Here is a 15,186-nt window from a genome sequence, read left to right as displayed (position 1 = left end):
GATGATTCGAAGGTTTTGTACATAATGTATAAAGTTGGACAAGGAGCAGCAAGAAGAGCTGATGCAACTCAATCAATAACATCAAATGGAGATATGCAACCATTTTCCTATACTATTAAGAATCTAGCCTCAGAACAAGCAAATCAATTAACAGTTTGGGTAGCTGAATTTCCAGATATTTCATATTCTAATGCACCGCGATATTCAGTTTCTGAACAGAAAAATGTTGATTATGTTATATCAACTCCTCCAAGTTTGCAAGTTACTTATCCTGATAAAACAATATATGAATGGAATGAATCTATTCATTTAATAATCAACGTTAATGATGATGTTTCAGGAAAATTAGTTTTCCAAGCTTTGGAAGAAGTTGATCCTGACTTCGATGGTGAACCATTATTAATTGATTTCGAACATAAAGAAGTAAAATATGACCATGCAGAAACTAAAACATTTGACATCCGAATCAATCTCGAGAAATCAGCTAAAATTGTATTAAATATTACTGCAATAGGCGATGATGGCGGTGATGTTTCATATACAAGCTACCATTTTGTTGTCTTTAATCAACCAAAGATAACTAATGTTGAACTAAAAGAGAATGTTGTATCACCAGGAACTGAAGTCGGATTTAACTGCACATTCACTGATTCAAATAATGGCCATGATGTAACTTTATTTTATAAATTTGATAATTTACAGCCAAAAAGTATTCCACATTTGGATGAAGACGAAAAAACAATATTTTCAATTTCAGATACATTCGCTGTACCAAATGATGCTATAGGGTGTCCAAAGGTGCGTTTAGCACAGCGCTCTATATGAGACTATTAAAGGAGATATATGCTGATTATAAATATATAATAAAAAATATGAATATATGTATATGATGAGTATGTTGTATTTTGGCGCCATGCCGGGATATAAAATGAATTTTGAGACAAGAGGCGGTTTCGCGGGAAATTTTGGCGGGATTTTTTTCATTTTTTAATGAATCATAAAGAAAACATCCTCGCTCTTGCAAAAAAATGCAAAGACTGTAAAAAAATCTACGAGACATTGGTAAAATGCTTCGGTATGGATGCTCTTAGCTATTCCACTGTAACGTATCATGTTAGGATGTATCACTTCATGAACAAAAAGGCGCCCATCATAAAAATTGACAAAAAATCGCCGGATCAAAGAAAAATCAAAGCAATTCTTCAAGCGCTAGATGAAGACCCAAGAGCATCACTCAGAAGGATAGAGGAGATGACAAAGATACCACGTACAACAGTCATTATTATCTGCACAATTATTTGAACTACAAACTAGCGTATACACGTTGGGTTTCCGCACAACCTTAATTCAGTTCAAAAAAAATCTAGAGTCCAATCTTCGAAAGAGCTCCTCTCTATATTGGGTGCGTATCAATCCAAGAAGTTTCGCTTTTTAGTAACAGGGGACGAGTCTTGGTTTCAATATGCAACAGAAGCCAAAATCATGTGGATCCCGAAGGATGAAAATCCGCAAACATTCCCGAAGAAAAAAATTGACACACCAATGATGATGTTGTCGGTTTTTTGGGGCGTGAATGGCATCATCGCAATTGATATTCTTCAAAAACCTAATACGATGAATGCTCAGTATCTAATTGACAATGTTCTTACTCAAATTATCAATTCTGATGAGTTTGAGAAATCCAAACAACAAAAACAAAAGTTTGCAATTCATTTTGATAATTCAAGAGTTCACAAAAGTCATAAGGTAATGAATTACTTGTTGGAAAACAATGTCAAAGTTGTTCCAAACCCAATTTATTCACCTGATATTGCACCCTCTGACTTTTATTTATTCGGCACGCTAAAAAAGAGAGCTGAAGGACGCGAATTCGCGAGTCCAGATGATCTTGAAAATTTTGTAAGAGAGCAATTTGAGCAATTTTCTCATGATGATTTAAAGCGTGTCTTTCAAGCCTGGATCGATCGCTGCGAACGCGTGATTGAATCCAATGGTGATTATATTTAAATAAACTTTATATATATGTAACTTGTTTATTTCTATTCGCAGTATTCAGGTTTGTGCTAAACACACCTTTGGACACCCTATAATAAAGGCACAAGAAATGTAGAATTCTGGCTTAGTTACTCCAATTTAGATTATATTCCTGAAGAAACTACTCATTACATTGTAACAATTAATGTAACAGATCCACCTACAGTAGACTTAACACTCACGGATAATATTGTAACTGATAATGAACCACTCAGTTTCTCAGTTTCAATTACAGATGACTCTAGCGGTGAATTATATATTTCAATTGATGATGAATTAGTTAAAACAATGAACTATACATCAGGTGAAACAATTAATGATAATGTCATAATTCCTGCTGAGTACTCCCATTATGGCAAATATAAAATTAAAGCACAAGCAAGAGACGAATATGGTGTAAAATCCAATATTGATTCTAAATCATTTACCTTTAAAAATCAACCAAAATTAGAAAATATTATGATCTCTCCAAAAGAATTACTATCAGGTGAAGAAATAAGTATTGGTGGTGACATTATGGATCTAGATGTGAACAAATCATTATATCTTTATGCCAAATTTGGCCAAAATCCACTTTATAAATTAAATACATATACATCTAATGGAGATAATATTCCTATTGCTAATCAGAAATATACTATTCCATTGGGAGAAGAAGTAGGCAATAAAAAATTATATGTTTGGGTGACGGAAGTTAGTATACATATCTCGTGTACTGTGGCACTGCGTTCCACCGTACACATTATATGTGAATTTGACACTTTACGAAACTGGTAACGTATATTTTACAACACAAACACAAACACCAACTTAGTTAGTATCCCTAAGTCGTGTACTGAGGCACTGCGTTCCACCGTACACATTATATGTGAATTTGACACTTTACAAAACCGTTAACGTATATTTTACAACACAAACGACAACACTAACTTAACCTTAAATATTTATAAAGCCGCCAACCACTTCACCTTACTACTGTAAAAATAAACGTTCTCACTTACAAAAGTATTGCAACTCTTCCCATTGCTGTGCTTCACACAATAGTTCATATTCTTCAGTATCGCTGCTGTCGCTCCAATCGTCAGAGTCAAAGTCACTGTCAAAATAAATGTTAGTAAGTTTTGACAAAGCTAATGAAACACGCTTACCGTTTGTATCATATGCTTGTATAAACTTTCCATTCTTCATTCCTTCATAAACGCTCAAACTAACTTTACCCTTTCTCCCTCGTATCTGATAGAATGTATTTTCACGAGGAACGAAGAACAAATTCTTGAACTCATGACCGTTGTAGTTTGTTATCTCAATAGTTTTCGTCATTTACATCCAAATAAAATAAAAAATAAACTTAAAAATAAATGATATCACCACCCTCACACGTATGAAAACATAGCGCAAAAATAAATTTAGGTGAAGTGGTGACATCTCACCTCTTTTTTCACCTCTTTTTTCACCCACTTGAATTCATTACTTTATAACTCTCTTCCTTTCTCCAACTCTTCTAACTTCTTCTTAAGTTCAGCAATGTTGTCCTCATGAAGTTTAATCTTTCTCAAAATTCCTTCTCTATCTAATGGTTGCTTTATCTTTCTAAACTGAACTCTACCATCCTTCATAGTATGAACGTAAAAACCTTCTGGAACCGCTCCTGATTTAATGTATTCTACCAAAAACTTTTGTTTCATTGCTTCAGTGACTTTAGTCGTCATTTCAATCAAATAAAAATTTTAATATTAAATAAAAATAACGTTATTTTTTCAGTAAGGAAACGCAGGAGTTTTACGATTTATTTGAGGCGTGGGTTCTGGTTTAAATGTTGGAGTCGGTTTAGGAGTTGACTTTTGAACAGGAGTTTGTACTTCCATAGGTTCAGGAGTTATTGAAGGTTTTGCTTGTGAAGGCGTTGGTTTTGGCGAATGTGTTGGAGTTTGTTTAACTTCAGCTACTTCAGTATTATTTATAACATTTGCTTTATTTCTTTTCAACATCATAACTGCTCCTGCTGTAGCTAGCAAACCTAGTGGGAGACCATATCTTATATAAGGACTTGACCAAATGCTATTTTTGACAGGAGCTGGTGGAACACCTAACCTTGGTGAGACTGCTCTTTGCCATTGTGCAGCTCGTAAGAAATATTCAATAGGTGCTCCATAATCGTTTGGTAAAGTTTGTTTCATAGATGGTGAAGGTTCGCGAGAGCTTGATGAAGAACTCATTTATAAGCTTTAAAAATAAACGTTCATCCTTTATTCCTCACTGTCGTCAGTTGCTAAGTTATAGTCGTCAAGTCTTATTATTGGTATGCCTGACTGTCTTACTTGTATTGCAAAGCAACAATCCCTCATAAATCCAATAAGTGGCTTTGGTACGTTTTCAGTTGCTAGTTCAATAGGTCCTTTAACAGACAATTTGTATGTTATTGGAGCAGTAGATGTTTGACCTTGCTGGAAGCAAAAGTCCACTTCTGTTGGAAAACCACATAAGAAATGTGTGTTGTCATAGCTATCCCATTTATGTTCCACACTACCATCATCCACCAATGACCTCATAACATCTTCATTAAATCCAATCATATCATTGTTTGTATTGCAAGCGTTCGCAACCATTTCATAAAATACAGGTCCATATGATTTTTCAGGTTCTGCAGGCATATTTCCATAAGCTCCCATGGAAAGCTGAAGATATTTAAACTTAGGGTTCTCAAAATTAACATAATAGTTGTCTTTCTTTCTAAATAGTGCCCAAATACTTTTAACATTAATAGGCGTATAAGCTGCTGTAAATGTTGCACTTGAACTATCTGTATTCTTTGAGAATGAACCGTCCATAGGAATCCAATCCATAACTTTAACAGGAAAACATAAAGCCTCGTTTGTATAATGTTCTACAAGTTCTGTATAAATGTTAGGGTCTAAAGAGAATGACTTTGGATGAATGAAACATTCATTAAAATCCATCTTTGTTCGAAATAGTTGCTGGGTTACAGTTGTAATAGTAACTGTTCCACTAGCTTCTACTGCCTTCGTTATCATAGTGAATGGTTCATTCCATGGAACAAATTTATTTGTCGGTGGATTTGAATCTGAAGCAAATGCAACTTTAAGAGTTGGATTGAAAGCAATGATATCATTTACAGATATAGATGTGCATTGTAAGGCGTCGCTACTGAACTTTACTTTAAGCTGAATGTTTCCTGCAAAAGCTGGAATAAATCGAATAGCTTCTAATGGAAGGAATCTTCTAACAGGAATTCTTAAACGAAGCTTAAAATCAAATGATTTTCCTGCTGTAATTGGACCACTAACAATTTGTCCTGTTCTGCATGTTCCCGAATGACTCCATACATCTTCATGTCGAGTCTTTGAGAAAACATCTACTTTCTTTATTTGTTCGGTAGTTTGTGAGTTTGAAGTTATATATGCTTCTTCTCTTGCGTTGTCTTGAGAATATACGATACGACCATTTGCAAGGATTTGATATCCAGCAACTGCATAGAAAGCGTCATCGAAACCAATCCAAAATCCTGGTGGGTTTGTTTTATTGGAACCTGAACCAATTTCTTTATCTACAATAAATTGACCTTCCATTTTATACGTAATGAATGTATTGTAAAGGTCCAACATATTTTCACCAGGAGGTGAGAGATTGAATGTTACCCATGTGTTATCTTTAGCAGTTCCAGGTTGTGATGGAATCTTTGCGTCAGAATATTTTCTATTAGTGTCACCAATTTGAACTGCATTGTCTATGATATCGAAATATGAGCGAATCTGATGAATATGCTCTGCTGGAGTAAATTCGTTTAGCTGTTCGTTCTGCATGTATTTACTTCAGATAAAAATATCTATTTACTTCATTATTCTCACTCTTCTTCTTGGTATTCGTGGTGGAAGTTGTTTCTTGACATTTTCAATGAACTGTACATTCTCTTTTGTCTCAACTTCTTTCACTGGCGGGTCAGGATTCTTTGACTCGGTTTGTTTTTCAATGAAATTCACGAACTTTGCAATAAGCTCTTGGTTCGTTATTGAAAGAACATCTGGCTTCTTTTCTTCTTGTTCTATTGACTTTTCAGTTTGAACAGAAGGTTTTATATGGGCTTCGTGGGCTTCACCCTTGCCATACACCTTAATGTTGTCGCTTTCTGCATTCGCTAATGGAACCTTTCTTTTTCTTACGTATATTTTACCATCTTTACTCTGACTTACATAATAGAAAGGATGTTGTATTCCTCTTGCGTCATTTAATATAATAGACTCTCGCTCTGATTTTGACAAGCTCATTTTACATCGGTTAAAGTTTTAATTTTGTTTTTTATCTGCAGTCAAATGACTCAGACAAGCCCTACGGACAAGACCCAAGGTGTCATAGATGTTGAAGCATTGAAGAAAGAAATTCGTGAGCAAATTTTATCCGAACTGAAGGAACAAAAACAAGAACAAAAGCCAGAGAGACCAAAGAGAAAACTTAGTGAAAAACAACTTGCTGCATTAGCTGCTGGAAGACAGAAGAACCCACGTTTGCTGGCGAAAAAAGCTAGAGAAGAAGCAAAAGCAAAGGAAGAACAAAAAGCAAAGGAAGCAAAAGCAAAGAAAGAACAAAAAGCTAAAGAAGCTGAAGCAAAGAAAGAGTAAATGGTTTATTTTTATCCGAATTAAATGTATAGACAAATACCTTTATCTGTTGCGTTCAGTAGTGAAAACCCTGACGTCAAAATAAAGGGGAACAGAGTAACGTTTAAGTTTCCAACAGACTGGATTGTGAACATAAATGAAGAGAAGTACATTGGCATAACATCTATGTATATAACACGTGCTTTCAGAAAGGTTGACTTTATACTTCAAGTCGAGATAGAAAATGACGAACAGTCTTTAAGCGCCCAAAACATTCACATATACAAATACTTTAAAGACGATACAACATTGTTGCAATGTATGATTTCATTTAATGAGATGTTCGAGAAAAAGTTCAATATTGAAGTACAAACTTTACAGCCTTTACGTGAGTTTCTTGCACAACTGAAAGAAGAAGGTAGTCAGCCACAACTTATAGACTTTCATTATGAATTTAATGAAAATGAAGATGGAACTCATGACTGTCAATTCATTGTATTCTCACCATTCAATGAAGTCGCTAAAGAGAAAAAAAATCCATTACGTATAAGATTTCAAATCTCTGAACCAAGTGATGATTTCAAGAATGTTTTCAATTATGATGCAATGCTTCCGAGGAAAAATGAATTTTCAAAGATTGTAACACCTGGCATTTGGGATAGAAAGCAAGCAATATTTACTCTAATATAGCCAAAGGCGTTGAAAATGAGTTCATTGGTCATACAAGAACTTCACCACTTCCTAACCCTAAATACTATAAATTAACTGGCTTCAATCGTGAGTTTTGGATAGACATGTTCTCCACTCATGACCATAAATGTCCAGTGTTCTTGCCTCCAGATGGGAAGGACTGTCTCTACATTGAAGCACAACTCTTAAACTCTACCATCGCAGTATTGTAAAATCTACGCTAGCTTTATTTTTATCACGAATGACCTCATTGCTGACAAAATACCCTAGCCAATAAATGACCTCAGAACTTCAACTTACGAATAAAGCTTGTTTTAGTCGTTATTGAAAAGTTGAACTTTTCAGCAAAGCAAGGTTGACATGACTTACATAAGTCGAATGCAATCTCTTGACCATCATAAAGTGCTTTGTAAAGTTTCATTAAACTGAACTCAGAGTCTTTGTCATATGTTCCAACAGGTATGTGAATGTTCTTATCTTCATTGTAATAGCATTGTATAGCTTCAGGAAACATTTCATTAGCGGTTAAAGCAATAACATCTTGCTTCACGCCTTTCATTCTGCAGTGAAATGCAACTTCATTTAAATCATTCGTGAGTAAGTCTATGTAGGTCTTCTTTCCACAGAAAATACTTTTATAAGCTAAACTTTGTTTTCCAGGTGTTATTTCTGCAAAGTCGCTATGAAATTGACCAAGGTTCTTTCCTATAAGTTCTCTACCGTATCTCTTCTTAAACTCTGCTGCAAGCTTTGGGATGTCTTCATTATATAAGTGCATACTGTCGGTATCCTGGTAAAATATTTGAAGACCCATGTCCTCTGCAGTACAGAATACTTCATTCATAATACGTTTTGACATAGACAGAATATTAACACCAAGTGGACAGAAGTTAAAGTGTCTGCAAATGCTTTTCGTTAGCTTGAAAATAGTTTTATCTGAACCATCCAAACCTTCGAACTTCACTATATGGTTGTAATTTCTTATAGCATATCTTATAGCATCTTTGTCATCTACTATGGTTATTTTTGACTCAATAGGAGATAGAATAGTTTTGCCATAAATGCTGTTCAGAATGAGTTTTATAATTTCTTGTAAGGGGTTTTCTTCTTTCTTATACTTTAACCTTAACTCAAACAACTTCTTTACTTCATCTCTTATTCTCATATCTCTGTTTCCATCGTAATAGTATCCTTGCAACACTTCACATTTGACACCTTGATATTTTATGAGGTCTTGTAATGTTATATGGTCAACATACATGAGACAGCAAGTGTTTGAACTTCTTGGAACGTTAAGTTCTGGATTTAGTTCAGGGTCGCAAACTATTAAATGAAAGTGTCTGGGTATACCAATCTCTGTTATCTTAATGAGAACAAAGAAGCCAGACATAAACTTTTCACCAATGGGTTCCTTTTGGTCATCATCGAATAAATGTCTCATGAGATACTCTGTGCTTAACATTTCTTCCTTCAATACTTTTGGAATACCTTCTAAAGTATAAAGTCTTGCTATAGCTGAAGGATATAATGAAACAGTGTCGAAGTCAGCAATGAGTTTCTTTTTGCTCTTTTGTTTCATGTTATCTGACAACATACATCTTCCACCTTGAATGCATCTCGAAATAAATTCTCTTGGTTTATTTGAGAGGTCATAAAGATTTCCATTCGGGAAGTATACTCTGTTCTCAAACAATTTGTTAGCAATAGAACAAATACTAACGTAGTCATAAACGTTTAAATCAAACTCTTTCAATAAGTCATTGCGGAACTTTACAAAACCTTCTCTTAAAATTCTTACATCTTGTTTGCAGTAAAACGTGCTATATTTTTCTAAGTCGAAGTGGTTCTCATCTATTCTGCAACCTTTGATGGAATCTATGTTTTTCATAAATGTATCTGCATCATGGATAAACTTACATGCTTCAGAAATGACACCAGTTCTGTTGTCATTTGCTAACAAAACACTGCTGTAGTAGTTATATGGAAATACTTCTTTCGGTCCTGTTTGTAAGTTAAACATAGCAGGAAATAGTTTAAGCTTCTTATTTATAACACTGTAAGAGTCTTTTATAATAATTGCCCGTCCTTTATATAAACCAGTTATTTGCATTGTTCGTGAACCTTTAATGATGGGAGTTCCTTTCACTTCTGTCATGTGTCTTAAGATGAAGTTTATGTCATAACTGAGGTTGTGAAAATATATTAAACTCTTGTCAGGGAGTCTTTCCAAAAATTCTGTTGCACAGTTTTGACCCCAAATGCTTTCACTCACTGAACCATCTTCACTGTCATAACAGATGTTAAAAGCTTTATGAAAGCCATCCGTACTACACTCAAAGTCAGCAAAGAAAACGTGCTCAGGAATGAATTTACATTTAGCTTTATTTACTTCTTTTGACTCTGCTTTCTTCTTCAGTTGTACACAATACTTTGGAGCATATGTCAAATCTTTAAATGGTGCAAGGTTCTGTTTATATAAGTCAGTAGTATATGTGAAAAGTTCTCCATAAGAAATAGGTTCGAAATATTTGCACTCCCACAATGTTTTCATAACATCCCATAACGGTGTTGTTCTATCATAACGAACTACATATTTATCTTCTCTCTTTGTATAAATCTTCATCTGTTTCTCAATGTTCATTCCACCACAAGCTTTGAGAATTTCTTTATAGTTTCGAATGAAGTATGTTGTCATTGGAAGTCTTTCATTTAGCATGTAGTGGTCTTCAACAAGAAGTAAGTCAATAGTTCTAACAGTTTCGCATTCTTTTGGTATATATCTCTTTATTTCATTATGTCTTGAGTCATTGAAATAACCAATGGTAACATTAAATGCTATACCTGTTGCGTCAGAAATTTCTTGTACTTTACTTTGAGGAAAGTCTCTAACACGAATGACTTCTCTCATGTGGTCAATAGTTTCTTCATTTACTCCAGCCTGAATGCAAGCATAAACGAAACAATTGTCCTCTGTCATAAGTGTTGCAGTTCTTTTGTTCAGTTCATTGAAGATTTGGTAGCGTTCAAGATTTATAGGTAATGTGCAAAGATACTTCCATAACTGACCGCTTCTCTTCTTATAAAACTTCTTTTCACCATTATCTTTCCAAAAGCTTTCTATAAGTGCTGGGTTTCCTGTTTGCTTAAGAGCTTCCAAAATGGCTTTCTGGTCATTTGTCAGTGTGCTTTCATCTCTATATGGTCTCTTTTTTGGTTTGCCTTTCTTTACATCTGACATCGTTAAGCCTTCATATTCTGTTAAATCATACATCTTTATTTCGTAAGATTCTTTATGTTTGTCAAGAAGAAGTCATAGTGCATTTCAACAATACCTGCAGCATTTGCTTCTATCTCTGATATAAAGTTCTCCTTCAAGAGCTGATGTAGTAATGTTCCAATATTATTGAGGTTTAACGTAGAACATTCATACTTTCCACCAAGTTTATAACATACCATCCATCTGTTGTGAGTTTATTTTAATTTTCTCTAAGAGTCTCATGAAAACCTTACCGAAATGTTTGTGTAAGTAGTCTCTGTTTGGTTCATCTAAAGCTTCGATGTTAAAGTCAATGAGTCTATTGCCTGACTTCACATTTCTCTTCCTATTCTCTTCATCTTTCTTTAACCATCTCTCACCTTCTTTTGGTTTGTCGTCAATGGAACGAATGACATCGTTAGCTTTGCGAACTTGTTCTATAGCACTTTTAAACATCTCTCTTCTCTGTTGTTTCAGTGTGTCGTCTCTTCTTCTTGTTTCACCAACGTTTGCATGGGCTACGCCCGCGCCGTCATGCGGCTTTGTTATGTCAAACATTTCTCTTCTTACTTCATGAGGTACTGAACGTCTATGATATAAGTCAATAGCAATGTCATTTAAAGGAAATGCTCTTGCATGGACTTCGTCCTCGCCGCGTTGCGGCTTTATGAACTCATGAATTCTATCATAACTTATTGCACCATTGTAGTCTTTAATGAAGTCAGCGAGTGCTTTTTTGTTTGTCGCGTAATGTTTTGCAACATCTATATTAGCTTCTGTAAGAAGTTGTTTTATTTCCGAGTGTTCTAACTTAGACAACTTCCGATACATCTTTAGTAGGAAATAAAAAAATATTTTTTCGAAAAAATAAACTTAGAAAAATTATTTCTTTATATATTTGCCATTCCGAACTTCGAAAAGATGTTTTATACCAGCATAGAATTTTTCTCTAGAGCTTGGTCTTATATCGTTTTCATGACAATATTTTCTATATTCTTCATATAAAGCCTTTTTTTCATACATTTTATAAGGACAATCTAACCAGAATAGCGCATATCCATTTTCGTTATCTAGGTCTCTATATGTTTGTGGAATTTCGCTTTCTTCTGTTTGTAGAATTTCGCCTTCACTATTTAGTTCTATGTATATATATTGTGGAATTTCGCTTTCTCTATTTAGTTCTATGTCTATATATTGTGGCTTAAAAGGATGTGGGCAAGAAGGGTCTGGCGCTATGTAAAAAGTTAATTTTTCTGTCATCTTTTCTATCGGATAAAAAATATTTTTTGAAAAATTAGATTACATTTTTTAAGTTATTTTTCAAAATAATTTAATATTTTTATTTTAATGAAACACATGCAAGATTGCAAGTTCTTTTCATACAATGCTCTCGCTACTGCCATCAAGAATGAGTTCAATGGTTCTGCAAACGTTAATGTTATCTTTAACAAGAAGTTTGTGAAAGAATCTAAGTTCGGTCAGTATGTCAGACCATTAGCTATTGTCATTGACCGCAAACGTTATACTTCACAAGAGTTAGCAGTAGTTTTGAAACAAAAGGGTTTCTTCGTGAATGTCAAAGATACTCATTATACTGTTATAAAGAACTCCAACATTGACTTCTTCAGTATTGCTATGAATCTTTCCGAACAGAAAGAATATAAGAAGGGTGAAACATCTGTGAAATATTATCCTTCATCTCTGAAGACAATAACGAACAAAGATGTTATACAAAAGTTCTTACCAAAGGTTGAAGAAGCTTCTATTGACATTGACGAAGGAAGTGAAATGGTTGAAGAAATTGACCCTGAAGCTATTTAACCAAAAATATATTTTTGGTGAAGAGGTGAGATTTCACCTGTTTTTTCACCTCATTCTCTCTTCGTTAATGTTGTCGTGACTTCTTCGTTAATGTTGTCGTGACTTCATTCTTCCTCTTTGAAGTTATCGAAATATTCTGTTATTTTTTCCTTCAGTAATGGTAAGTCTTCTTTGAAGGTAAGTATTGTGCAACCTTTGATGTCATAGTGTGTTTGAGGAAGAGTATTTTTGACAATTTCTTTTATTTGCTCATTCGGTGTCATTGAAATCGGTAAGTTTTCACGATAGAACCAGTTTCTGTCAGATTTATATATTTTAGCAAGGTCGTAAAAGCTTTTGTTGTTTCTTCTGACTAAATGCAACATAACCATATCTTTATCTTCTTCATTTTCCATCTCTTCAGCGTAAATCATATACTTATAACTCTTTTCCTTTCCTTTTGGTACTGAACGTGGTATTCTTTTCTGTATGCTTTTGTCTTTGGATTCAATGACTTCATCTTTTGCTTGAAGTTTCTTTTCCATCTCTCCACGTTCTTGTCTGTGAAATTCGTCAAGAAGTTTGTAAATATTCCAAGCATAACGTGGTGAAGCCCACATTGCAACTGCATTTACTAAAAGTCTATGAACATAATATCCTCTCAAACCGTTTGGCAATTTTTCACGGTTTTCATAGAGTTTTGGCGACTGGGATTTTTTACCTACTCGCTGTTCTTCACTGTTTTCAGAAAAAAGTATGTCTCGCTGTGCTTCATTTAATAGTTCAATAGTGCTTTGGTTCCTAAACCAGTCTTTAGGAAGTTTAGTATCTGGAGCATAACATGCTGTCAAAATACTTTGCATTTGGTACATGTCGTCTTTGACAGAACGAATGAGTCTCAATTGTTTGTTATACTGTATGTATTCGTATTCTTCATTTATGACTTCATGAACGATAGCAGTTGTTGTGTTCTCTAATGTTGACATATCTGTCTTTACATACAGGATAAAAAAATAAATAAAATAAAAACTAACTTTATTTTTTTTGAGATAAACACTATTTCTTCACAACATTAAATTTTATCCTGTATGAAATGACTTTAAAAAGATTATTGACTGACTTCGAATACTATCTCATTGACGCACTGACAGACCCTCAAAACTGTGTTGAAAGTTCTTTAAGCTTTAAGATTGAAGGTACGACGCATTTTGTCTTCACTTACGTATTGAAAGAATATGACCGTTATCATAACGAAGTGAATCAAACACTAATAAAATTTGTAGATAAAAAATTGGTTAACAATGAATATTTTAAACGTGAAGACCCAAACACTGCTGGAGATGATGAAGAATACAGACAAGTTATTGAAAAAAATAACGCAAGATTAGATGCAATAGAAAAGAAGTTTAATGAATGTCTTACAAACACGTATGAATATCTTATGCAGTGGGAAGCCAGATGGAAATAAATTTACGTCAAATATGCAATTTATAAAATCTTATGTCGACAGGCTACGTAGCACAGTGGTCTAAGGTGGTGTTATGGAGGGGTCAGAGTCTGTGGTTCGAACCGCGACGGCGCCGTATTTTCTTATTTTCTTTATTTGTCTTGTTTGCCGTTTTTTCTCAGCCGAAATCAATGATTTTTTCATTTTTGGAATCCTTAGCGAATGAGGAATCTTTTCTCTCGTGGAAGCTTTAACCAAAAATAAGCCGCTAGCGGCAAGGGCGAAGCCCATGTTTAGGGTAGATGGTTAGATCTAACCTCATTTCTACCCTCATTTCTACCCCAGTTATTTTATAAACGTTTTACATGGTAGACGTTATGAATTCGTGAGATTCTAAACAATTTCGTAGCTTCTATTTCTTCTTTTAGTACATCGAATGTTTTAACAATGCCGAAGGTTTCTTTATACTTCTTCTTGACGTCAGATAAAAGGAAATCTTCTGCTGTTGGATAGTTTTTATTAAGAAATGTCAACATATCCATTTTATCTTCTGCTGGCTTTTCTGCTTCTTTCTTTAAGTCTGCATAGTCGTTTCTCATACGTTCTATCTCTTTGACGGAGTAGTTATATTTTCTTATTGCTGCTTTACATTTTGAACATTGCGGATTCATTTTTGCGTTATACATTGAAATAAAACCAGCTAGAACAACTAAAGCGTCAATGGTTTTCTTTAACTCAAAAGCTGCTGGTTTTATCTGTTCATTCCATACTTTACCTCTTCTATCTTTATCTCTTATTTCCCAAACACATTTTGCAACTAATGAAACAAAGTTATCGTATGTCTTAAATTCTTCGGATTTGTAAAGGTCAGAAATATTTTTATAAACCATGTCGCAATCTTTGTCCATAACTTTATGGTTGCAATGAAAACCAAGGAATTCATAATTTACTTTACGTATGAATTTCTTAATTTCTACTGAGTCAGTTGCTTTGACTTCTATTTCATCGAATTCAGGAATAGTGAGCTTTTGTTGTTGGATTTCAGGCAATTTGGGTAAATGGTCAATAATGTCCTGCATTTCATAAAGATATTGTTCATTTTGTTCATCTTTCGCACAACAGTCCAAAGTACTTGTTAAAAGTTCTTGCTTTGTCTTCTGGATTGTTGTTTCGAAAGTATATGAAGAAGGAATGAAGCTTTTCATCTCAACTAACATAGATGTTGGATTCATAACTAAAGAGTTTGGTGAAGTTGTTGTGGACAGAGTCCCGCCGTTCGCGGCTTGAAGTGTTGTAGAACCTATTGTTGAAATCATATCTTTACATACAAGATAAAAAAATAAATA

The 15,186-nt window shown here is 34.2% G+C and overlaps 11 protein-coding genes and 3 pseudogenes across 14 annotated transcripts, besides 5 other annotated features; 5 read left to right on the top strand and 9 right to left on the bottom strand.

The window, feature by feature from the left end:
• Positions 1-784: 784 nt before the first annotated feature.
• Positions 785-812: a terminal%2Cinverted (terminal inverted repeat of Mariner transposon ID:TVAGG3_1018350).
• Positions 785-2,087: a mobile genetic element.
• TVAGG3_1018360 lies at positions 881-2,007 on the top strand (annotated as a pseudogene). The gene has a single exon. A coding segment is annotated over exon 1 (1,127 nt).
• Positions 2,060-2,087: a terminal%2Cinverted (terminal inverted repeat of Mariner transposon ID:TVAGG3_1018350).
• A 639-nt stretch (positions 2,088-2,726) lies between these two features.
• Positions 2,727-3,506: a terminal%2Cinverted (terminal inverted repeat of canonical_Maverick-1_1 transposon ID:TVAGG3_1018120).
• Positions 2,727-15,186: part of a mobile genetic element that runs on past the window's edge.
• Positions 3,507-3,743, bottom strand: TVAGG3_1018340 (uncharacterized protein; the record flags this gene model as incomplete). The annotated part of the gene is made up of 1 exon (XM_051254722.1): positions 3,507-3,743. One exon carries the CDS (start codon positions 3,741-3,743, stop codon positions 3,507-3,509), a length of 237 nt encoding a protein of 78 aa, XP_051080296.1.
• On the bottom strand, positions 3,792-4,250 carry TVAGG3_1018330 (repellent protein 1 family; the record flags this gene model as incomplete). Its single annotated transcript, XM_051254721.1, has 1 exon — positions 3,792-4,250. One exon carries the CDS (start codon positions 4,248-4,250, stop codon positions 3,792-3,794), a length of 459 nt encoding a protein of 152 aa, XP_051080295.1.
• Positions 4,281-4,862, bottom strand: TVAGG3_1018320 (uncharacterized protein; the record flags this gene model as incomplete). Its single annotated transcript, XM_051254720.1, has 1 exon — positions 4,281-4,862. The coding sequence occupies one exon, from the start codon at positions 4,860-4,862 to the stop codon at positions 4,281-4,283; it is 582 nt and encodes a 193-aa protein (XP_051080294.1).
• On the bottom strand, positions 5,883-6,317 carry TVAGG3_1018310 (uncharacterized protein; the record flags this gene model as incomplete). Its single annotated transcript, XM_051254719.1, has 1 exon — positions 5,883-6,317. One exon carries the CDS (start codon positions 6,315-6,317, stop codon positions 5,883-5,885), a length of 435 nt encoding a protein of 144 aa, XP_051080293.1.
• TVAGG3_1018300 (uncharacterized protein) lies at positions 6,363-6,668 on the top strand (the record flags this gene model as incomplete). The annotated part of the gene is made up of 1 exon (XM_051254718.1): positions 6,363-6,668. The coding sequence occupies one exon, from the start codon at positions 6,363-6,365 to the stop codon at positions 6,666-6,668; it is 306 nt and encodes a 101-aa protein (XP_051080292.1).
• Positions 6,693-7,546, top strand: TVAGG3_1018290 (annotated as a pseudogene). Its single transcript has one exon. A coding segment is annotated over exon 1 (854 nt).
• Positions 8,829-9,804, bottom strand: TVAGG3_1018280 (organellar and viral DNA polymerase type B; the record flags this gene model as incomplete). Its single annotated transcript, XM_051254717.1, has 1 exon — positions 8,829-9,804. A coding segment is annotated over one exon (976 nt), but the record flags the coding sequence as incomplete, so codon positions are not given.
• Positions 9,975-10,436, bottom strand: TVAGG3_1018270 (annotated as a pseudogene). Its single transcript has one exon. A coding segment is annotated over exon 1 (462 nt).
• On the bottom strand, positions 11,476-11,853 carry TVAGG3_1018260 (uncharacterized protein; the record flags this gene model as incomplete). Its single annotated transcript, XM_051254716.1, has 1 exon — positions 11,476-11,853. One exon carries the CDS (start codon positions 11,851-11,853, stop codon positions 11,476-11,478), a length of 378 nt encoding a protein of 125 aa, XP_051080290.1.
• TVAGG3_1018250 (uncharacterized protein) lies at positions 11,941-12,414 on the top strand (the record flags this gene model as incomplete). The annotated part of the gene is made up of 1 exon (XM_051254715.1): positions 11,941-12,414. One exon carries the CDS (start codon positions 11,941-11,943, stop codon positions 12,412-12,414), a length of 474 nt encoding a protein of 157 aa, XP_051080289.1.
• TVAGG3_1018240 (KilA, N-terminal/APSES-type HTH, DNA-binding family) lies at positions 12,541-13,379 on the bottom strand (the record flags this gene model as incomplete). The annotated part of the gene is made up of 1 exon (XM_001325061.2): positions 12,541-13,379. A coding segment is annotated over one exon (839 nt), but the record flags the coding sequence as incomplete, so codon positions are not given.
• Positions 13,487-13,861, top strand: TVAGG3_1018230 (uncharacterized protein; the record flags this gene model as incomplete). Its single annotated transcript, XM_051254714.1, has 1 exon — positions 13,487-13,861. The coding sequence occupies one exon, from the start codon at positions 13,487-13,489 to the stop codon at positions 13,859-13,861; it is 375 nt and encodes a 124-aa protein (XP_051080288.1).
• On the bottom strand, positions 14,191-15,156 carry TVAGG3_1018220 (organellar and viral DNA polymerase type B; the record flags this gene model as incomplete). The annotated part of the gene is made up of 1 exon (XM_001325063.1): positions 14,191-15,156. The coding sequence occupies one exon, from the start codon at positions 15,154-15,156 to the stop codon at positions 14,191-14,193; it is 966 nt and encodes a 321-aa protein (XP_001325098.1).

Source organism: Trichomonas vaginalis, chromosome I, assembly GCF_026262505.1.
Source record: "Trichomonas vaginalis G3 chromosome I, whole genome shotgun sequence".
Taxonomy (NCBI): Eukaryota; Parabasalia; order Trichomonadida; family Trichomonadidae; genus Trichomonas; species Trichomonas vaginalis.
The sequence above is the reverse complement of the archived record's forward strand: the minus strand, read 5'-3'. Positions and strand labels throughout refer to the sequence as shown.